General features: G+C 38.1%; 1 protein-coding gene across 4 annotated transcripts in view; it reads left to right on the top strand.

Annotated features, from left to right (window-relative positions):
- Positions 1-21,645, top strand: part of CBFB (core-binding factor subunit beta) — a 72,856-nt gene extending 51,211 nt beyond the window's left edge. For 2 of the 4 annotated variants that reach the window (XM_050922806.1, XM_050922803.1), the window contains 2 exons: positions 3,385-3,480; positions 19,951-21,645. In XM_050922806.1, coding sequence (XP_050778763.1) covers positions 3,385-3,480; positions 19,951-20,019 — 165 coding nt within the window. In that variant the 3' untranslated portion in view covers positions 20,020-21,645. Of the gene's footprint in view, positions 1-3,384; positions 3,512-19,950 lie in introns of all 4 variants that reach the window. The other 2 variants (XM_050922804.1, XM_050922805.1) reach the window with 2 other exon arrangements.
- The last annotated feature ends 2,003 nt before the right edge of the window (positions 21,646-23,648 follow it).

Genomic DNA, 23,648 nt, shown 5'->3' with positions numbered 1-23,648 from the left:
AGACTAAATTGATCTTCTTTTCTTCCACCTTTCTGGAATAAGAAACTATCTACTACTAAGTCAGTCTTTTAACAATGAATTTCATATATGCTTTTTTCAAAAGATACCTTGGTAATTAATTTTAAAAAATAAAATTATAATGACTTATTTTAATGTTTTTCCTGTTTCATATGTAATGTACCAATCTTCTCATTTACTATTAAGCAGCCTGTAGCACACCACCCTTATTTAAGGCCTCATTCAGCTAGATGTTCAGGCACATGTGTAAATTTAACATGCATATTGTCCTATTCAATTCAGTGGACCTACTCGTGTATTTAAAGTTACTCTTGCTTGAGTACTTTGCTGAACGGAGGCAAAAATTCCCATCTTTTAATCCGTAGACTTTTGCTGTTTCTACCCCACATCTGTCTGTGCTTCAGTGCTTGTGTGTTTTGATATATTAGCACTACACTAGATCCTTTCCTTCTAGCTCTTGATATTTGCTATAAAGATCTAGATTATTTCACTCCTGTATTTTCTGACCAAGTAGCTGCAATGCCTTCTAAAGCAGAACTGTGTTTATTCATGACAGCCTCTACTACTTCCTCTGCTCATGTTGAGACACCTCAGAAATGTTTTGCATGCTTTTCTCATTGATACTTTGTCAGTATTTTGTTACTAGATACATTATCGTCATCATAAAAACAAGGTCTTGATTTAAATAATTTGGTATATTTAATTTTTTTTTTGTACTGAACAGTTTCAATCTGGAGAATTGTAAACTTTTTTCAGGTGTCACCCCAAATCCACTGTCTATAAAAGTTCTTGATGAATGTTCATTTAATTTACTTCATAATGGGCTGCAATAGCCTGAAAGCAGAATTTTTTTATTTAAGAAAATGACAACCTCACATTTTTTCCCAGGCATTGGTGAGCCATCCTTTCAGCCATCAACATACATGGCTATTCTGGATATCAGCAGATTGTCTCTCTCCCTCCTCTGAAATCTTAATTTGGGTTTTATTCCAGGTTTATTTGTATGTTTGTTTTTTAATATTCTGGCTGAAGCTGGAACTTAAAGAAACTATTCTGATTCGTCTTCTGATTGCTTATTTAACAAAATCCTTCTATGGCTTAAAAGCTGTAAGGTACCTTTTTGTGATCCCTTGCCACCTTTTGAAACCTTGACTTCCAACCTGAAACAGAGTTCCTGCCTGAGAAGATGGAATAGTTATTTAATTATTTTTGTTCCCATGGAGCCTTTCAGAACTGTCATTACTTAATTTCTTAGAATTATGGTATTTTCTAACCTTCCATCCAGACACATGCTTAAAAAGACTTGTATCTACATTTCCAGTATCTAAATGGTTACCAAATTGTTATTGGAAACTAAATGACAAAATTATTGGGCTGTTCTCCGGATCAAAGATACTCTTGGGGCTGGGGGGAGCGCTTCTCTTCATCAGTACACACGCACACACGCGCACACACACGCATCAGCATATGCATACCTGTATTTTTTTAATTTTTAGGCTATCTTGAAAACTTGTTTTTCCACTTGGTTTTGCTTAGTTTAAAATACTGCTGATCTCTTATTTAAAAAAAATCCATTTTTGTTAAAAATTTTGGTAAAGTAGATAATTATGAAATTCCGCATGGGTTGCCTAAATTTAAAAAATGAGAGCTTTTCTTTAGTCATCAATAATCAGCTAGACTACCTCTTTTAGTTCTGTCCTTCTCAATTAAACGAAATGAACTCTATTTTCCCTTTCACTGTCCCACTATAACTGATATGTTACACCAATATAAAAATCGCCAAAAGGAGACAAAGTTGTCATTTAAAAATAGAAGCTACTGTCAAAATGGTATCTTAATGGCAGCTGTAAACGTTGTCCTTTGATATATCTTTCTGGAGATGATCTATGAAGATATATTGATTGACAGATGCTTGTATTAAACTGTGTTAGGCCACAAGAGACGCACTTTTTTGCATCATTTCACAAAGTAGCTTTAGGGTGTAGGCTAGTGCTGCAGGCAAGAAAAGCAATTTGACATTCTCTTAGGCTGGAGATATGTTATCTTACATTTAAAAGTTAATGCATTTAATCCCTTGGTATATAAAAACTGAACTGAGTTCTTGGGAGTGGAACATTTTTGTCCTCTATAAATTAAGGTTAACATTTCTGTTTTTTAAAGAGAGAGACCGACTTGAAAATAACACATGACAGTTACTAGTGCAATCTATAATTACTGTGGCTGAAAAAGGTTAATGGTGAAAAGAGATTTCTTCTTTTTTTTTTTTTTCTTCTGTTTCACTGTTGACCTGTATGGTCAACTCATCTCTTGCTGATCTATAGAAGCATCAGTGGGAGAAACAGGAACTCACCTTTTTATTTTAAATTTGCACAAATTCTTCTAAACTGACTAAACATGTCTCTTTAAGTAAAGGGTATATGCAGATTTATTATTGTGTTAATATTGGCTTAGACAACATAAAACTTAAATCCAAACCGTTACCATTTTTAATAGAAAATATTGAATAGATTTTAAAAAACAATTACATTAAGATTACTGTCCATCCTTTCTGTTGTAAAGATATACTAAAATCTGGTGGGTTTTTTTGTTTTTGGGTTTCTTTTTCCCCCCACGAAAATATGAAAGTCCACTGATACCAATTTATGTTTGTGTGCACAAGAACTGGGGGAGGAGTATTTTCTAGCTCTTTACACCTTATACAATTTTGTATTTTAAATTATATACTAAGGGATGTGAATATTCATTTTTGGTCAGATGTTGCTATAGATGCAAAGTGATGAAGAGTTTTACTGCTTATCTGTTAAATTGTTTGTTTTAGAGCATAAAAACTGAATGTAAAGAACGTGATAATCTCATTTACAGTTATCATTAGTTTGTTTAGTTCTGTCATCTACCTTACAAAACTACTTAATTTTTCAAGATCAAGAATGAAAACTATTGCCTCTGTAATATAAGGTTTGAGGTTTCCTTTAATTTCTTGGTTTAAGAAATTTAGTCAGACTCCACTTTGAAACAATACTTTTAATTCTTTAAAAAGCAGTTCTGATCTGCAAAGTGACTTTTAAAAGTGGCATTGCATAGCTCCAGATTTGTCTAGATGATTTCATATCCCATTCGCTCAGTTTCCCTGTGAATGGATATCTTGTCTAACTGCTAAACCTGCACATTCATTCTTCGGTCTGAAGTTCAAGTTCTGTCCTTTCTGACTTCTGTGTCATCATTAGTAATAGATTCTAGAGGTCAGGTTTTTCTCTCCTACTCCCTGTTTTCAACCTTGGTGTCCTTAAACAATGCCTGGAGTTAAATAGAACATAACTTGGGAGGAACATATGTAGCCTCGTAATTTTATGTCTTCTGGTTTGGTAGCAGGAGGATGCATTGGCACAGCAAGCCTTTGAAGAAGCTCGGAGAAGAACTCGTGAATTCGAGGACAGAGACAGGTCTCATCGGGAGGAAATGGAGGTGAGGGTTTCACAGCTGCTGTCAGTAACTGGTTAGTACTTTACCAAAAATCTAGATTATTTCCTATAACTTGTTTGTATGTATAATTATCGGGGATTCCTATTTGTTTTAATTTTGCTATTAAGAAAATAGTAAAGCATGATTTAATCTCCTACTTACATTATTAAAACTTGAAAAGGAACATGGAAAACAACATGTTTTTATTTGCGTATACATACGTTGGTATTATCCATTTTCCCTGTAGGTGGCCCCAATTACTGGTTGCAGACTCATCACTAGGGCCCTACCAAATTCATGGTAATAAAAAAATGGGTGATGGACCGTGAAATCTGGTTTTTTCTGTACAGATTTCACAGGGGAGATGAGCGTTACTCAAACTGGGGATCCCAACAAAAAGATCGGGAGAGTGGGGGGTGGATTTGCTAGGTTATTGTCAGGATGTTGCAGTATTGCCACCCATACTTCTGCGCTGCCTTCAGACCTGGGTGGCTGGAGAGTGGCGGCTGCTGGACCAGACCTGAAGGCAGTGCCATACCACGCCGTCCTTACTTCTGCACTGCTGCCTTCAGAGTTGAATCAGGACCCCTACAGTTACAGCACCGTGAAATTTCAGATTTAAATATCTGAAATCATGGCGTTTATAATTTTTAAAATCATTTGACCATGAAATTGACCAAAATGGATCCTACTCATGAAATACAGGCTGACTTTTTAAATCCTTAAATAAATGCTAGCAGCTCTGAAGAGGGCATTTTAACAGTGGTAGTGAGGGTCTGCCACCTTCTGCCTCTTCCATAGACACTGGAGAGGCCTGGAAATGCTGGCTGCTGCTCCTGTAGCCGGCAGTCCTTTTCTTTATGAGTAGCAATGCCAATGAACTGATTCAGACCCTGCTAACTATTTTCCCCTGCTGGCCTGGCCGTATTCCACTCTGACCTTGGGCCTGCTCCCTAGCCCCATCTTCATCCTATCTCATTGGGTTTGCTCCTCTGGCCAGCTCTGTCCTGTCTCTTGGCCCTAGTTACTTCTCTTCTCAGTGAGAAGAGAGCAGGAACTCAGGGAGGCTGAGGAAACAAAGGAGCCTGAAGGGAAGGTGGAAAGCAGGAGCTCAGTGAGGCCAGGAAGGGGAAGCCTGAGGGAAGGGAAGTGTTGAGGAGCTAGAGAAGCTGTTGCAGGCAACAAAAGGAATAAGAAGGGAACCAAGGTGGTGACGGTTTATTTGAATTCCTTTGCCATGCAGGGTTTTTATTTCCTGCTCCCTGCCCATTCAGCTCCCTGTAATGGCAGCATGACTAGTCCTCTCTCAAGCTTTAGTAGATTTCTTTCCTGGTATCTCATCTCCTCTTGTGTTCATGGTCATGCAGAGCTCTGTCTCCTTGCTAAGTGAAAAGGGAAGATCTGGGGAGCGAGACCAAGAAGAAGGGCTGGTTCAGAAAGTAAGTCAAGCTGGGGAACAGGCCTACAGAGACTGGTGAAGTCAGTAAGCTAAGAGTGGAAGGCATGTGGAAGAGCTGCGCTGAGCTAGTCTCTAAGGAAAAGCTGGTTAGAAAGGCCTCAGGCAGTTTGCTTGGTTAGTTATGAGAGAGTGCCGTCACTTCCTCTACTCTGGGAATCACTGCCATGCATTCTTGCCATCCCCAAATGTTTAAAAATGCATAATCAGTCCCCTAACACCCCCCACCCTTACCCGCAAATGATATAGACTTAAGTCATGAGATTTAAAATAGAATAAATGTTGAGTACTTTTTGTTTGCCTTCAGGTGCTGGAATCTTTAGGGCTCACAATTTCAGCCTTTTCTCTGCAACCATAAAGGGCTAGAAAGTTACTGTTTTTAATGAAAACTGAGATTCTACTGTTAAGCTTGTACAGCCCCAGTGATGTCTAATGGTGGATGAGTTCAGAGGTAGAGCCTAATTTGGCCTTCAGACATCTTATTCATTGAGTTTTCTCAGTGCTGACAAAAGAAACATCTTAGAATTGACATCTTGGAAACTGAGCACATTTAATCTGTAGCTGTTGAATTACAGTAAGGGTGGAACCCCACCAATACCAGTATTGATTTCTTTTGAGAGTAAACTACACTTTTAATTAATATGAAAAACTTGGAAATCTTTAAACTACTTTTATACTGTTTAGCATGGCATGATCAGCAAATCTGGGAACCACTAGACTTTTTAACATCTCATCAGTTAGTTCTCCTATGGATTGCAACAATGTCTGTATAAAATTAGAAAATTTCAGACTGTAGTACTATAGTTGAAATAGCTTTAATAAAGACCAGATTCCAGTTTGAGAGAGGGAGAGAAATCTTGTAATACTCCACCCACCGCTACCCAAAAGAGAGGCGCCAGCTCTTCGGAAATATTCATCCAGAGCTTGGCAGCATATGAAAATGATCACAGATTTTGTTCTTTATTTATACAGCTTGCTTTCTTAGTAGAGATGTTTGCTTATTCTTAGTCTCTACATAGATTATTTTTCAAATGTAACAAACGGGTAGATCATTGCCAAAGAACGATCCCTAAACTAGGCATTTGAACAGTTAAGCTATTTTTTGTTAATAAAGAGTGTGTATTATTTTTTAACAACAATAAGATGAGGCACAGTGCTACTTTTGGAAACATAAAATAGAGATTGCAATAAATGCACCATAATGAAGTTTTTGGTAGAATAATAGAAAATAGAAATAGTAGAAAAACAGTGTTGTTTTTTTTAAATCTGTTTACACCTACAGGCATAATAAAAGCTTTTTAGAGAATATATACAGTATATCTGAGATTATTTGTATCTTCTTCCAATCTCTTTCTGTCGTGGTCTGTTTTCAATATGGATTACCCAGGGATCAGTGCTAGGACTGTTATTATTTAATATATTTATTTAAAAATCTGGAAGCAAAGGTGAATGGTAAGGTGCCCAAATGTGTGGATGATGATGATTTCAGATAATAATTATGGCTGGACAAAGCAGCAGTTATTTGAATTGAGTCTTTGCTGAAGTCTTGAAGCTGGCAGGAGGCTCTCAGCTGCAAAGCGATATTGCTGCTCCTGCTGTGTCTCTCACAGGAGTCTGTTTCCACACCAGAGAGGTGGGTTGGAGGGCTCCGGCTCCTGAAGAAATTAAGGTGTAGTTCCAAGAGTAGCTTTCCATGTTGTGTGGGCATAATACAGTTTATTTAAGTAGAAATTTCACTTTTTGTATTTTAACTGAGCTTCTAATACAGTGCCAGCTAGAAAGATTTTGATGAAGAAATGATTGCAGAACCCCAGGCTAGTGGAGTCAGAATATGCTGGAAGTAACATGGTCTGTATTCAGTCACAGAAAGCTGCAGTCATCTACTTCTTGACAGCTGTTTAATGCTGCAGAAGATACCAAAATGGTGGTCTTATAGCAAGGAACGGGTAATGTGGAATGGAAAAATTATATGCTCCTTTCATGGTGTCTACAGATAATTTTTGTGGGGGTTTGTATTGTGGGAATTAGTTATATAATGGAAACAGTTTTTTGAAAGCTTGGATTGTATACATTGTATGACAAAAGCTCAAATTTTAAATTTTTCTCCAGCCCATTCTGTTGTGCGTGAGCTTGGCCAGAGATGTTCTGCTGAGTCTAATTTTCTTGAGATTGAGTTGTCCAAAGCTTTCTGAATACATTTTATGCAAAAAAAAATCAGTGGTTTAAAATTTTATTTTTTCTTGTTTGTGTTCATTTTGCATATTACTGCAGTTCTCTCTGTAGCAACGCTGCAAGTAAAGAAGCAGAGTGGCTTGCTCTTCCCTGAAATAGCCCGGTCTAGCCATTGGTCTCACAGTAGCTGTTTCTTTGTTTAAAAGGTAGCATGAAATTGCAGCTTTTTGGCATCTTATGCTGAAAAATTGACCCAACCCAATATCCTGTTTTCTGTAGTGAAATGTCAGTTTTGGGGCAGTGCAACTTTAAAGAAAAGTTTTAAAAAATAAAATAATAATATAAAATAATTATGATTTTATATTGATGGATATAGGATAAAATCTGAAATGTTTTCTTTTGAGGAAGTATTGTTTAAAGGCTAGTATAGCTGTTATAAATATATAATTAGTATTGATCTCTTTCAGTCAGTATTTTTCCGTTGCTCAGCCCCCTTCTAACCTTCATTGACTGAAAGAAGATGCTTATATTACAGTATTTCCTGATTTGCAGAATTGATTTTCTCTGTACTATATTCAGCATTAATTCTGTACAGAACATAAATTGTTGGGATATTTTTAATATATGCACTTTGTAGCACTTATAGGTTAATATTAGCTGTTTTGAACCTCTTGTAGAATAGTAGCAAGGTGAAATGATTATTGGAATGTTTGACTACATTCACATCTTATATCTCAGACTTTTTTTAAAAGTTATGATTGGTTTGAAATTGGTTAAATACAGTAAAGTAACAAAAGGTCAGTTATATCAGGGTGATGGATTCCATTAGACTTGAAAGATCCAGTTTGTCATTTGGACCAGACTTATTACCAATATATGATAAGCTGCAATATGATTGAAGCTTCTGGATGAGCTTGGCATATGTCCAGAAGGAAAGTCTCACTTGTACTGTCTGTGCTTGAAGTCAGTAGCGCAGTTTCAGATCTTTCTTACACTCAGCACTTAAGAACAAAATCCAACTAATCTATTAGAAATTGAACTGTTCGTGGGTTTTAGTAAAGGAAACTCTGTCTTTAGAAAATAGCATTTACAGGAAACACAGAATGGAATCTTGATGGAGGTTGATGTTAAGTGCTTTATATAATCTTTATCAAGAAAGCTGCTAAATTTTATGTTCCCAATGATTATTTTAAAAGCTTGTCAGTAGGTAGGTAGTCCTAAAAGCAACTAACTGCCATTCATTTTCAGGTTTTTTTATTGTTCATAATGTAGCTTGATTTTTCATTTATTATTTAGTAAGTAGATGCAGATACTTGGTGCCAAAGAATATAGCATATCTAATCTGTTTATCCCAGTAGTATGTAGCTGCCAAAATACAATTAAGAATCACATTACAGTTGCCCATGAAAGAGACTTCTGTGACCATTTCTTGATTCATCCTCCTTTGTTTTAGATTTTTCTGGTCTCTTCTTTCCTCATCTCTCCATGGGAAATCTATACTTTAAATATGGAGACATTTGAGGGATATCATGTGATCTAATAACTGTAACCAACTAAAAAACTATAAATTTTTTTGTTGTTGCTGGTCATCAATGTGTACCATGTGTAGCTTCATTTCCATTTAAATGAATACTGTATGTTCTTGTCAGCAATCAAAGTATTGATACTCATGGCCATGATTTTCCAAAATAGGAGCCTAAAGGTAAGGTCCACAGAAGTTTCCAAAGTGTTCAACCCAGTAGTTCCTATTGAAGTCAGTGGGCATTCAGCATTTTGGAGAATCAAGCTACCTATTTACCCTCCGACATATGGACTTAAGAGCCTACCTTTAGGCTTCTACTTTGGAAAAATTGGCCTAAATTCATACCCATGATTATTATTTAATATTCATTTTAAGCACCCAAAAGCTCAGTCAGTATCAGGGCTCTCCATTGTTCTGGGTGCTGTCAAAACAAATAAACTGGTCTCTGCCTTGAAGAGCTTACTGTATAAATAAACAAGGCAGACTGTATGTCAGCAAAATGTCAGATCCATAACACCGTACTTCTAATTTACTTAAATGGCATATTCTAAGACTATTATTTAAAATTAGGTCCCAACTTAATTACCTGACAGGTCTGCACTAAGAATTTTTGTTCCCAACAGCTACTGATGTGCTCTCATGCGCCAAACGAGGCGTACAAACAAGGAACTGCTTTAGCCTCCAGTGCAAGTTGGAGCACACTCATAGCTGGCTGTCATGACACCCACGGGTTTGTTCTGGCAGCCAAAGCATTGCTGATCTACAGCCCTGACATGCCCATGTGAAAAGTAGAGTGGACTAGGGCAGGTTGTTCTGGCTTTATTCCACCCATGGATTCCTCTGCACCAGGGAAATACCTAATGAACAATGTCTACCAATTTTCCAGTAACTCTGTGCCGTTGGCTAAGAAGAAAGGAAATTGTAAGCAAAGTAGTTTGTAGTTACTAAACACAGTGCTGTTGAGGGAAGATCTTATGGACTCTAAAATTGTCCTTTGCTGTTGCACATTCTTTTTTTCTCACCCAATTGTGCTAGTACTTTAATAGGTGTTAGCCAGATCATCTCCTTAACCAGAGGAACCTAGGGAGGACTCTGGGAATGGACAGTGTCATCTAAAACTACCTCTGAGATTATTCTCTTCCTCTCGGCCCCACATCCACGCAGTTCCATTTTGTGTGTGGAGACGGGGGATAGTCTGTTGTTGTCATCATCTCTCTGCCCCTAAACCTAGCTGGTGCCCAATGGTTCATGATAAGCCAGAGCCATCTTTATAGAAGTCCTCTCCCTTCTCCCCACCTCCCCCCTGCCCCTAAATCTAACCCTCAGCAAGGTTTCCACATGCTTTTGGATCCCCTTACCCATAGCTGCCCCCAGGATCTCTAGAGAGGGGCAGCAGCTTGGGGCTGTATTGTCTTTTCTGGGACAACTCCAGTGAGCTAAAGGGAGAGTTGTTCATACCCCTCTCCAGGCTCCTTCTCCAAGAATCTCTGAATCCATAGAGATGCTTCTGTAAGCTCCAAAGTGGAAGTGAGGTCACAGTGCCAAATTGACGGGAGGCTTGTGTATATAAGGTTTTCTCTGCATGGATTTATGGGTGATAATCAGGGATATTAACATCTGACGGTCCCTGTCCTGGCAGAGCTCACAATCTAAGGCCCTAATCCTGCAATGAGCCCAGTGCCCACACAGAGCTACTTGTGGAATCGGGGCCTAAAACGAGACCACATAAATAGGTGTTACAAATAGAAGAAATGTGGGGAGGAGGAGAAGGTAATAACGATAATGTATGGTTACATAGATTGTAAATTATTTATATTGTGCTAGCACTTAAAAACCCAAAGTACAGACCAGGGCCCCGCTGTATTAGACATTCTACAACCATAGAACAAAAAGATGGTTACAATCTAACTAGAGTAGTTGCTTTTGAGTCATCCATAGCTTTTGTTTTTAAGTAAAAAATTAACAAACAGAATGTATTCTATACTAGCCTGCTACCTAGCCATTATCCATCTATGCGTATACTGGAGTAAAGTTCTGACATAGTTGGCCAAAGCGAGTGTGCAGAAGAGCATAGCGGCAAAATTGACTCCAAACACCCTTTCTTTTGTTGATCTTTGAGAACAATGATGATTATTTCTGTTTTAAATTCTCTTTGTAGGACTTGATCATAGTACATTCTCTACTCTTTCTCTCCCCCTCTTTTTTTTTTTTTTTGCAGTGTCTGGACCAGTTCAGTATAAATAACAGTCTAGACTAACATGTCATGAGGAGGATTTCAAATGTCTTCTGCCAAATAGGTTCCTGCATTTCTTTCAGTCATCATACCATCTCCTACTTTCTTTAGAGATTTTAGATGGCATGTTGCCAGTTGTAATTCCTTCCATATTGCAAAAGAGTTGCATGGTTTCATGTGCTGAGAGTTGAGTGAAGTTTCTTGGGTGTGGGAAAATCCCTGTGTTTCCACCGCATTAGCTGTTCTATTTCAGGATACTTAGAATGAAACTGTCACTGTTAATCATAAAACTTTAGGTTTAAGAAACATCAGTACACTGGGTTCTGTCTATATTTTTGCAAAGTCAGCAAATTGGTAAAATACAAGCTCTTCTCATAACCAAATGTTTTTGCCAAGGTAATTTCTATTTTATCACTTTGAATAATTGTCATTCATCCGTACTAAACTCTAATACATTTCTACTGATTGTTAAGCAATTCCCTGAGCATCAAACCTAGGATTTTCAAATACTCTCATTCAAATTTAACTTCAGCATCCTACTGAAAAGTGGAGTATGCAGTAGTAAGATGATTTTTCTTCCTCGCAAATTTGGTGTGTGATTCATTGAAAAAATATTTTGTTTCTAAATTGAAAAAGGCAGATGCCGTTTTTGTTTAAATGAGTCTCCCTCAGTGTTCAAAAACTCAAACAGCACAGTATTTAATGACAGATCTGTGTGTGTGTGACTTTGTAGTATTTTCTTTAGTTTTTGAAATATGCATCTTATGGCTAATTATTACAACAGTCCCGTAGGGGATTGCTTAATGGTGTAGAAGCATTAGGTTTAAAATACAGAGCATTTTTCAAATCATAGGTTTTAAACCTGGCAAAGTTGACTTACGCTTTTTATGTTTCTGTGGTGGATAAATTGAATTCCTGATAGTATACTGTGTGGAGATTTTCCAGATACAGCCTTACTGAAAACTGAGGTTCTATCTTGTGTGAATACTAAAGATCCCATAAGTTGTAGATTAGCCCATGGCTATGGCCAAAAGTGTCCATACTTTTGCCCTGTATTATGCAGTGTTCTTGCCACCTGCACATTGCTTGGTTTTTACTCTGCACCCAAGAAGTGACGAAGTTTGTGAGGAAGTGTTTAATTTATTGTGTGTGTGGTATAAAAAATAAATATATATAGTTCCTTCATATTCCTAGGATCTGAAGAACTATCTTGTTGTTTGTATGTATTAATTATATACAGTGGCCTACATGGTTTGGCAGACTGGTGATTGATAGAACAAGTACACGTTTCATATATTTATACATGTACAGGTCAGTACAAATAAATGGGGATGACTCAGTTGGGTTGAGCTGTCATTTCACTGTCAGAATTGCCTGTGTAATTCCCCACTCGTTGAAACGCAAAATTACATCTTTGTCAATATTTACTAATAAGATAATAAGATACTGTAATGAATGCTTTTCAATACACTTGAGCGTAATTTGTCATTCGTTTCACATTATTTGAAAGGGCAGAGCTGGCGGTAGTTCCACAGTGGCTTGTGCAAAAACTTACAACTAGCTGTGATATCATAAATCATGTGGGTACTTTCATAAATTTAAAAGAAAAGGCCCTATAAGAAAATTATAAATGCAACTATATGCTTTGGAGTCTTCATTGAGATTTGACAGTAAAATTATTGTGGAAATTATTTTTTTATGAAAATAAACTTTTTTAAAGCAGAAATATGCTGTCAAGTGATATTGCTGTTTTTACCATTAGATGTGAAAACATGCACTGAAAGTAAATTTAATAACTACGTTTATCTAAGGTTTTGCATTGAGACAATCAGCAAAATCATAAATGTAGATCGCACTCCACTTCTTTCCAAACAGCGGGAGACTCTTGAAACTAGAAGCAATAATCTAAGCAAAAAAATAAATAAGCTTAACCTTTTGCTAGCTCGTCTCAATGATAGTTTTTCAAAATTACAAAATATGTTTTGTAGTAGGAACTATGCATCACAATTCTCCTTTTGTGGGAAAAAAATTGAACTGCAGCCTCATTAAAATTGAATAATTCAGGTTGTACCATCATTAACACTGTAAAAAGGTTAATGAATTAATGCGAAAAAAACTGATTTAAACAGTCTCTAAATTATCTATTGTTATTTAAAGAGACAGGCAGTTTACAAAAGGCTTCCTTGAGTGCAAGGGACAGATGCCCACTAGCATTTAAAAGCTTTAGTGCTGCATTTGACTAATAGATTATTTCCTTTTTTAATTCAGTTGTCTGCACACAGAAAGCTTTCTGAAAAATCAGGCTTTATATACATTACAGTGATGGGAGCTGGAATTGTCAATTTTCAGCTGAGAGGCCGACAGAAAGGAATACAGCTTGCTCTGAGTATCACCAGTATGTAGATGGTATAATAAAGGAAGACCCAGCAGTCCATGTCCCAAAGAGCTTATAATCCAAAGCGGACAGTAATGTTTGACAGATAAATGCATCAAATCACTAGATGAAATTTTAATCTCAAATTTGGTGGACCAGCTGTGGAGGGACTTCCAAGCATAAGGATCTGCATGGAAGAAAGGTGATAAAAGAGGACTTGTGTGGGGAGCTTGGAAGGAGTGTAGATAAGTGGAGTAAATGAGATGCAGATAGGAGCTGAGTTGTGCAGAGCCTTGAAGGTGAAGATGAGGAACTTGGATGCAGATGATGATGAGAAGAAGCCTTTGGAAGGAATCTAAGAGCTGAGTCATATTATCAGGACGTTTGAAGAAGTAAGATCATAGCAGTCACAGTCCATACTGAATGGAAAGGTATGAAATGCCGTGTGACCAGAGAGGAAGTTACAAAAGAGATCACATGACCACAAATGGACAAAGATTTTTTGTGGGAATAGTAAAGAGAAAATTAATTTTTAGAGTAATTGTAGTGGAAGGAAGAATGGACAGAATTTAGCTACAGTCTGATAACATGGAAGAAGTTGAATATAAATCACAAGCTTCCATAATGGGCGAAAAGGTGGAGTTCACAATAGTGATGGAGGAGAGAGTAGATGGTTTAGTTTGGAAAGAGTTCAATTTTTGCCACGCTTAGTTTGAGCTAATGATAGGATATCCAGCAAATCATGTCAGAAAGATAGTTGGAGGTGCAAGACTGAACAGAGTGGAAGAATTTAAAGAGAAGTAAATTTGAGAGTCATCAGTTTAGCTGAGGTGGGAAGACCAGGACAGTGTGAGGGAGAGAACGGAGTACTCTGAGGTATGCTTGTGGAGGAGGAGAGCATGCAGTGTCACAAAAGCCCAAGATTAAGGGATGGAATACTTGACCATTAGAATTGGCAAATAAATAAAGGATGAAAATAGAGAAGAGGCTATTCTGTTGAGGTTGGCTTGGTTTTTCTTTCTTAAAATGAGATAGCGTTGTACTTGAAGGTAGAGATAAAGGAGTCAGGTGAGCGGATGGTTTCAGAGTAAGGGAGAGGAAGCAACGAGAGAGCAAAAAATATCTGGGGTTAGGAGAGAATGGAGGTGAGCATATATGTCAATGAGTAGGAGTTGAGGTTAATTAATACTTGGAGTTAGCGGAGAACAGGTTGCATATTCTACAAGTAGGTTAACTGCAGTAATGTTGCGGAAACTTCCTCTGTCAATAAATTCAAAAGCATGACTCAGAAGAAATACAAGGAACAAATAAGTACAGTAATGATATAATTTTTAGTTACTGTTCTGGAGTCACATTTAATTACAATATTTGCATTGTTAAGTGTTGACTTGTAAATTGGATCATTACTAAGGCTCTACTTAACTTGCAATATTGTGGATCCCGCAGTATTAGGCATTCACTGCAATTTTGTCATTCAAGTGGCTGACAGCGGGGGCCATCAGCCATCCTGGGCAGCTGACAGCGAGGACAAGTTTTCCAAATTACTGCAATAATAAAAGTCCATGATAACTTTTCTGCAGTTTTCCTTGTCTTGTCTGTAATTCAGCTGCAATTATTTGACAATCATAAAGCAGTTCAAGTAGGGCCTTAATCATTACTTAATAACTGATGTCAACGTTACAGCAAAGAGGAGTGAGGCCTTACATGGTGAGACTGTAACCACAAAAAACATGAAGAGCCAGATCCTCAGCTGGTGTAAATCATTATTGCTCCATTGACTTCATGGAAGCTATGCTAATTTATACTAGCTGAGAATATGGTCTGCAATATTATTTGCATTTGCAGTAGTATCTAGAAGCAAGACCTGATTGTGCTATGCACTGTACAAATATAAAATAAAGAAATATATCAAGATATTAGAATACTTAAAATTGTGAAATGTTTCCTGGACATCAGAAAAATATAAGAACTAACTTTAAAAAAATCTTTTTGTATATTGAACAAGGAAAAACACCTTTTAGAAGAGCTTGCTGAGTAAAAGACTTTCTTGTACTATTAGAAAATCGTGGGGTATGTTGTTAGAATATCGCTCTGAAAGGAGTGAAAAAATCCTGCTTAAAGAGGCTTTGATAGTTATTAAAGGCCCTGTTTGTAATATGTTCTTCCAGTCTTGTCAAGTTGGCTGCAGCTGTTAACACCTTTGGCACTCTTAAATAGGAAGTCAGTAATGTTTCCTCCACAACTTCAAATTAGCAGAACTGGAGGCAAAAGTAAACCCTTTTAGACTAGTTTAAACTGAATTAGTCTAATGAAAAGCCTATAGGGAATAAACATGATCATTTTATGTAGATCTTGAACAAAAAAACTCTTAACTAGATTTATCCGGTGCCTCTGTCACTTTTTATTCAGATGCAAAGAAAAAACTATTATTGTTTGTGATACCATTCATTACACTCAGTGGTTTCCAAACAGTTATGAAGGATGGTTTCTGCTCAGAGGAGCTCGCAGTCTAAGCACAAGGAAGAAGAAGCAATGCATGGGAAAGGAAATAGGCAAATTATATACAAGTCTGCTTGATTCATTATAAGCAACATGGCAGAAATGGGTCTTTAAGGGATGTCGACATTGCAGTTAAAAATGGCTTGGGCTGCAGGGCTGTTTTAATTGTGGAAGAGACATCCAGACTTGGGCTGGAGCCCTGCAAAGTGGGAGGGTCCCAGAGCTCGGGCTGAACATCTACAGCATAATTAAACAGCCCTCAGCCTGAGACCCGTGGGTCAAGTCAGCTGGTGCGGGCCAGCTGTGGGTGTCTAATTGCAGTACAGGTATAGGCGGCACGTGAACTGCTGGCTGTGAGAGGCTAGCCCCCAGCCCCGCCTTTTCCACCCAAGTGTGTCTTCCCCCACCCCCAGCCGCCCGTGGCCACTGGCCCAGTAGCACAGCTAGCCCCCCAGCCCCAAAGGAGTGCCGGAAGAGTGGGTGGCGCATGGCCCTTGGAGTGCAGGAGGGTGGGGAACCAGCAGCCACAGCCTTCCCAGCTCATGAGCATGGGAAGACGCGAGGCCCCAGCCCCAGCAGAGAACTGGGGGTCTGGAGCCAGAGGACTGGAGCCGCACGCTGCCGCAGGGAGCGGTTACAGCAGGATGCGTGATAACATCTGACTGTTTGGGGAGGGAAAGCCTCCCCGAGCCTGAGAGACCCACCGCCTGCGAGTACAGACATATCCTTACGGGGATTTAAATGTGGATGGAATAGGGGTCTTCTGTCCCAAACTCAGCGAGTTGTACCATGCATATGGAGCTGCATGGAAGAAGGCACAGAAGTGACTGAGATGACAGATGGGTGGATGAGGTTGAGAGCATTGGCACAGCAGAAGGAGCAGAGGGCAATGTGAAGCTTGACAAGGTGGGATAAGTTAGGGGGGGTAGAGTTATAGAGAGCTTTGAAGGTGGTCGGACAAGTTTAAATTTGATAAACATGAATCCCTCTATTAGCTTCCCATCCAGAAAAGGGAGTTACATGATCAAGTCACTGCACAAGAGAGAGGAGTTTATGAATGGCATTTTGTATGTACTGAACGGTGTCAATTTGTGTGTTTGGGAGTCCAGAGAGGAGTGGTCGTCTAGACAATATCTAGAGAGGTACTGAACTAAAGAGCTGGTTATAGAGACTGGGGGGAAAGGACAGATTGTAGAGATGCTCGGGAACAAATAGTGGTAGGATTTGGATATGGCCTGGATGGGTGAAGAGGGAGCTGTCAAAAAAACCTACCAGTTCCCGGGCCTGAATGATGGTGATGTCAGCTGAGATGGAAAAGGAACCATAACTTTTTGACACTTTACTAGTCACAGGAGTTGAGCTCCTTGTAGCAGTAGCCATTAAAAATGTTGGGTTTAGGCTATGGATACTTTGCTGCATAAATCCATGGTGGATGGGGAATTAAAATGGCCACATAGTCGCGGCGGAAACACTAAAACATATGGGATTTAATTTGTCCTCAGCTACCAGTGTTCCAAGACAATTGGTAAGATTTCCAGGGCTTACATGTAGACTTGCTGTGATACTTGTCATTAAGAGAGTAGACAGGGTGGGGATATACTGGAGAAGAGAACTTAGGATAGAGAACTTAATTCTCCACTTTCAGATTTATATTTTTTAATTGTCAACTTAGAAATTCCTTGGTTTTGGACACTTGTGTTTATGAAAACTACAACATCTTCAAGGTGTTTATCATCTTAGATTATATTTATAACCCTAACTGCAGGTTAATGATTTGTTGTTTTTTTAGCTGGGGATTTATTTTTACTTTTAAAATGTTCTCACCAGAATATATATGATTTCAAAATTATTAACAGTTTGACCATTGTCAGCCTTAAATGGATTTCCTCTACCAACAGATCAAAAAAAGTGTCAGCCTTTATACCTGCAGGCAAACACCTCTGAAAATAGAATATTCTTCATCATTTCAGAATCCTATTATTCTGTGTTACTTCTTCACTTGAACTTGTTGCTGCTTGCACAATAAAGAAGTAAAAACGTAACTAGTCAGGCAAGAGAGACAGTTTGACACACCACCAAGAGGACAGACCTGCCATATTGCTGTTTTCATTTTGTTGATAAGTAACATTTTATTTTAGCTGAACAGCTTCTTCTCTAATTGATTTGGTTAGTCTTGATACTGATGGAGTTGGTATTGTGAATAAATCTTTGAGTTAAACAGATTCATTCTTAGAGGCATTGGCATTAAAAATGTGTCCTGTTTCTGTCATAGAACAAGAAAATACATCACACGCACTGTTAGATGTTTTTACTGGATCTCTGTCTCAAATTTTGGTATTATTACTCTTGACTTAAGTAGCAGAAAATCTGATACAATTTTAATGGATTTATTTATATTTTGTGTGTGTGGAAGTTCTTCACTCCAAAACAGGATTATAGTTAACATCCATCATATTAATAAATTTCAGTAGAGGATTTATTTGGGATTAATGGTTGTGTGTAAAGCTGCCCTGTTATACTGTAGAAGTCCCATCTAAGGTCCTGCAAATGCATGTTTAAGTTTACACATGTGAATAGTCCCGCTGACTTGGTTAGGGCTACTTATGCATGAAGTCAAGCAAGTATGTATTTGCAGGATTGAGGCTCAAGTTAACAGCTTTCTTCTCTGGCCTGACATTGAAGTCACTGAGATGTATTGTCCTGACTGACTTCAAGTTCTGAGTGAATGAAGCTCTTACAGAGTGTTTGAAATACTATAGTTTCATGGTAGTTATTCCAAGTAAAGGAGAACTTAGTGTACAGGTGGATGGATGTACTACAGATTTAAACAAAATGTTAAGTTTGGATACTGGGAGAGTGAAGACCAAATTCATGTCATGATTTGACTGTTGTCTCCAGGCAGCTTGTCAGTTGAAAGGTAGAATCCCAGCAGACATAGATTTGCCATACTGAGGATCTAGATTTTTGTCATGGAAAATGTGGGGTACAGACAGAGGTCATGTATCCATGATGAGTCTCCTGGAGCTGTCACCAGCCTTTGACCATAGTATTTATTCTGAGGTTATGGAGACTTTTTTCATGTGATATCTAGCAGGAATGGACAGACTGTGCTTCAGTGACTCTTATTCCTTCCTGTCAGAGAGATTCCAGAAGCTGATCATGAGCAGTTTCTCATTGCCCTTAGCAAGCATTTTTGCAGGCTTCTATTCTCACTTCGGTTCATGTTTTGTATGTGGGTAATAGGGGAGATTGTGAGACAGGATGGGCTGCATGGTCACCACTCTGTGGCTGGCACTCAGCTCTGCATTGTCATCTGACCAGGACAATGCAGTCACTTGGCTTTCTGAATAGTTGGCCTCAGTTAAAGCATGGATAAAAAGGTCAGCAGAAGCTCAAGTCAGACAAGAGGGAGGTGATACTGGTGGGTAGGGGATGAATTTACAGGAAACAGCATGGTTGATACCTGCACCTCCAATTAAAGGAATGTTTACATCCTTTTAAAATGAGGTGTGCAATTTTTTGGGTGCAAAGAGATTACATAAAGGTCTGTACTCGGACACAGACTTAATCATACTTATCCATGTCTTAGTTACCTCCAGATTGTATTATTGTAAAGTGCTTTCCCTAGGGCTGCACTTGAAGACATCTAGACACTTCATTTTTTGACAGAATGCTGCCATTTGCCTATGTGGTGCATGTTTATTGTAACTGTGCTCTGTAGGCTTCCCTATCCTCTAGCTGCCTTCTAAGAACAATGCAAGGTGTTGAATTTGATCTATAAAGCCTTAGATGGTTGGAGTCTGTACTATATTTAGTAGCCATTCTGCTACCTCTGACCTCTCCCATCTGCTGAAATAAATTAAGTAGTAATTTAACAGCCCTTAGATTTGAACATCAGGAACTTGTGACGCAGCATTTTCAGGTCTTCCACCCCAGAATGCTCTTCTTCTGCTGGTCCATGAAAACCAGAGCCAGACCTTCAAAGGATTGTATGAAGTCTTGCTTTTACTCAGGTTTTTGCACAAAGGTGGGTGATTAAATAGGAGATATTGATGGTATTTTTGTATTTATAGTATTTGTTTAACAGTTTGAAGTGTAAATTTTGTGTCGTGGAATTATTTGTGGTCATAAGCTTGTAATTAATGCATTTAAAAAATCAACTAAATTGATATTTCCAAACCATACCTTTGACCTTGAATATATATTTATTAATGCAGGCAAGAAGACAACAAGACCCTAGTCCTGGATCTAACCTAGGAAGTGGCGATGACCTCAAACTGCGTTAATCAACAGCAGCAGCAGACATGCCATGGGTCTGCGCATATGCATTGCTTATACTTGGCAAAAGATTAAATAAAAGACCAGAAACTGTGATAACTGGGTTACTATGGTCTGTTTCCTGACCTGCAGCAGTCACAACCAGCATGAACTGCCTTGGTTTGCACTATGTTTGTTACAATATCTGCATTTCCTATTGTAAGCATGTAGCCAGTGGCAATTTGAGATTGTTTTTCTATGCAAGCTTATTTTTGTTGGCACTATTTTAGTGAAATGGAAACTTAAGCAGCTATAAACCATTTTTCTCAACTGTAATAAAAAAAATTGTCACTTAAAAATAGGTCAAGACATTGCAGATTACAATTTTTTTTGTTTTTGGTAAATTGCTGGAAGCCAAGGCTTGCCAAGCTTAATTTTTTTATATGGGCTTTTGGAAGTTTTGGTTGTCATTATTGTGCTCCTGCTCTATTTTAGATATGCATTCTTGGCTTTTTTGCAATTTTCTTCTTTATCTTCAACATTTGCAAGACATTTTAAAGACTGCTGACATTTTTTGCATTATTTACAAGCTAAACCCAGTAGCACAGAGTTGTCAATCAACTTTCTAACATGCATGTATGTTTGTTAAAGTTGCAATATCCTTTTAACTGCTAGCAATTCATTGGTTCCATTTTTTTAAAATAAAATGTTTTACAAATATTTTTGATGTCAGTGCATTCTGCCCCAGGATCTAACCTAGTTTCTATTCTGTACTAAATGAGTTTGGGTGGTTAATATAGCCCTGTATATAGTACCTACTGAGACTCCTAGGAAGTTGCAGGCTGGCTTCTGTTTTATTCAGGGATTTCTTTAAATAGTTCTGGAAAGGGATATTGCAACTTCACAATTGGATTTGACAGCATGTTAAACTGGGGACAAAGGTGATCAGCTGCAATGGTGATATTGTATTAAAAATCATGTTTAAGATACCTGCTTTAAGTGTATTTTATATCTTATGCTTTTTGTAAATTTATGCTGAATGATGAAAGGAGAGGTTTGGGATTGTGTGTGGAATCTCTCATACTGCCCGTGGGACACTTTCTTTTATTAAATTGTCTACATATAAAACTAATTTACAGTATATATGGCATTTTCCAACAGGGTAAGATTTGGGATGGATTCATTTGTGTGAATAATTTTTGTAAACAGGCTTATTCCCAATTTTCCATCAACATCCATTACTTTAAAGAAACAACTGGAAACAGCAGTGTCATTTGGCAGTGTTTGAAGCTGATGCTTTCTGTATAGCTTAATTAATTTTTTGTCATTTGAAGTCTTTAATATTAAAATGCTGAAGCTAGACCACTTATTTTAAAGAAAAATTATGGTTTCATGATTAATTTTGAAAATGAACTGAAATTGTGTATGATTAGGATCACTAAATATTTATTTTTATATGGTACCCTTACTGATGGCAAGGTCTTGCAAAACTATGGACAAATAATGGAAATGTGAACAGGACTCCTTGTATGTTAATACCATGAATATTTAACAGTTCGCTAAAACAGTTATCTGTATCCGCTGTGACAACATCATAAAATGGAAATACTTTGATATTGATACATAAATTTAAGTTTGGCTAATCTGACAGATAAGGTTTCACATTCTTTGTGGCTCATGTTATTTTTTCTCTCCTCTTCCCTGAAGAAGCTTTTTTTTCTGAAAAGCTTCTGTAATGTGATATTTAAGGTACCCATCATTCTAGTCCTGGATCCTCTCTGCATCCCCTGTATTTTCGATGGAATAGCATGAAGATTTATTTTACATAATGTTCCTAATGGTTTCAGATCATGGTTCCAAACCATAAGTACACAGGAAATTATACTATCAGATATAAACATTACTATCTTCGTGTAAATACTGAACTTTCCCTATCATCATTTGGCATTGTGCTGCTTACTATATCTTAATGCTGGCATTAAGATCAGAAACCCTTTCCCTCTGCTGGTTAGTGCAGACTTTTTAAAGTACGTTTTAAGTTATTGATGCAATTTGATATTTTTCATAATTTCTAATTTAAACAGAAGTTGCATCATCCTTTCTTGAATTCGTCTCCTTTAAGAGTTGCCTTAAGCTACAGGATTGCTTTTGCTACCTTTTGTGTTGTATGTTTAACTTTCATAATAAACTTCTGTGTAGTGAAAACAAATGGCTGTCAGTTTTATTTCTGACCCTTTTAGTGATCGACGCTAACAGGTTTTGTTTCCAAACTGCTGTCATTGCCAAACTTACTGTCCATTTTAAAAGCATCAGTGACATCCAGTGGTCATTTCATCTAATCCTAAAATTCCCTTTTACCATTGATATTCCAAAAATATTAAAGATTCCCAAAGTACTTACAATAATGGTAAGGGGATGCTGTCAAGGTTGAAATTTTGACTTACTTTTCTTGAAAGGGTTTTTTTTACATGTAGTTTGGCCACCAGATTTACTCTAACCATATGTACTACAACTTCAGACAATGGCAAATCATTTTTTAAAAAAAGACTTTTATTTACAATCCAGCAAAAAGCTCTACGCATACATAACAGTTCGTTTGCATGCATATTTTTGTATGAACCATTAATCCATACTGCTAAATTCAGTGGCTTTAAAAAAAAAAAAAAAAAACTTCCAGCTTGCAGGATCCTTTTTTTAAAAAGTAGTACAATGCCCTAGGAGAATCTGGAAGTTGAAAGGCCAGAGAGAGAGACTGGCTCTGCAGCCTGGTGCATGGGGCATTCAGCTGGGAGATGTAAGACCCACGTTCCTGCACCAGCTCCAGTGATTATGTAGTCAGTATTGTCAACCCCAAATGTTCAAAAATCATGATGGCTTTTTTTATTTGCCTTCTATTTGAGCCTTATGGTACACTGGGGGTCACATTTTGAAGCTTTCTTCACAGCCACGAGGACTAGAAACTTACTTTTTCTTTAAAAATGAAGGCTGAAATCATCACGCATCCATTTGACCTCAGGAGCTGGGGCTTTAAGGAAAACAATAATTATCATGAGACTTGTGACAAAATCATTAGAGTTGGCAACACTGTAATTATCCCACTGCCTGGTGGTTAGGGCAAGGGAGACCCAGTGTCAAATCTCTTCCCCACATCAGGTAGAGGGGGGAATTGAGCCTGGGTCTCCCACATCCCAGGTGAATGCTCTAACCACTGGGCAAAAGCTTATACAGGGACATTCTCTTCTTGGCATTTTGTGAATCTAGCCCGCTGAAAACAATGTTTTGGCCTGAACAAAATTTTTCAGAACTTTCACATTCTGTTCAACCAGAACCAAATTTTATTATTTTTAATTGTTGACACCCTGAAAGGATTCTAACTGCTGGCATTAAAATCAGAAGCCCATCCCTCACCCACACCACTTCCCGCAGCCCCTATTGGCTGGGGACAGTGAACCGTGGCCAGTGGGAGCCGCAATCGGCCGAACCTGCCGATGCAGCAGGTAAACAAACTGGCCCGGCCCGCCAGGGTGCTTACGCTGGTGAGCCATGTGCCAGAGGTTGCCGACCCCTGTTCTAACATCTAAATCATCGTAGTTCAGAGTCATTGCCCTAGTATTCCCCCTTCGTTGGTCAGCAAGAGAACCCGCTCCCAGGCTTGTGG

This window comes from Gopherus flavomarginatus, chromosome 14 (assembly GCF_025201925.1).
Source record: "Gopherus flavomarginatus isolate rGopFla2 chromosome 14, rGopFla2.mat.asm, whole genome shotgun sequence".
NCBI lineage: Eukaryota > Metazoa > Chordata > Testudines > Testudinidae > Gopherus > Gopherus flavomarginatus.
Note: the sequence above shows the minus strand (reverse complement) of the source record. Positions and strands in the feature narration are given on the sequence as shown.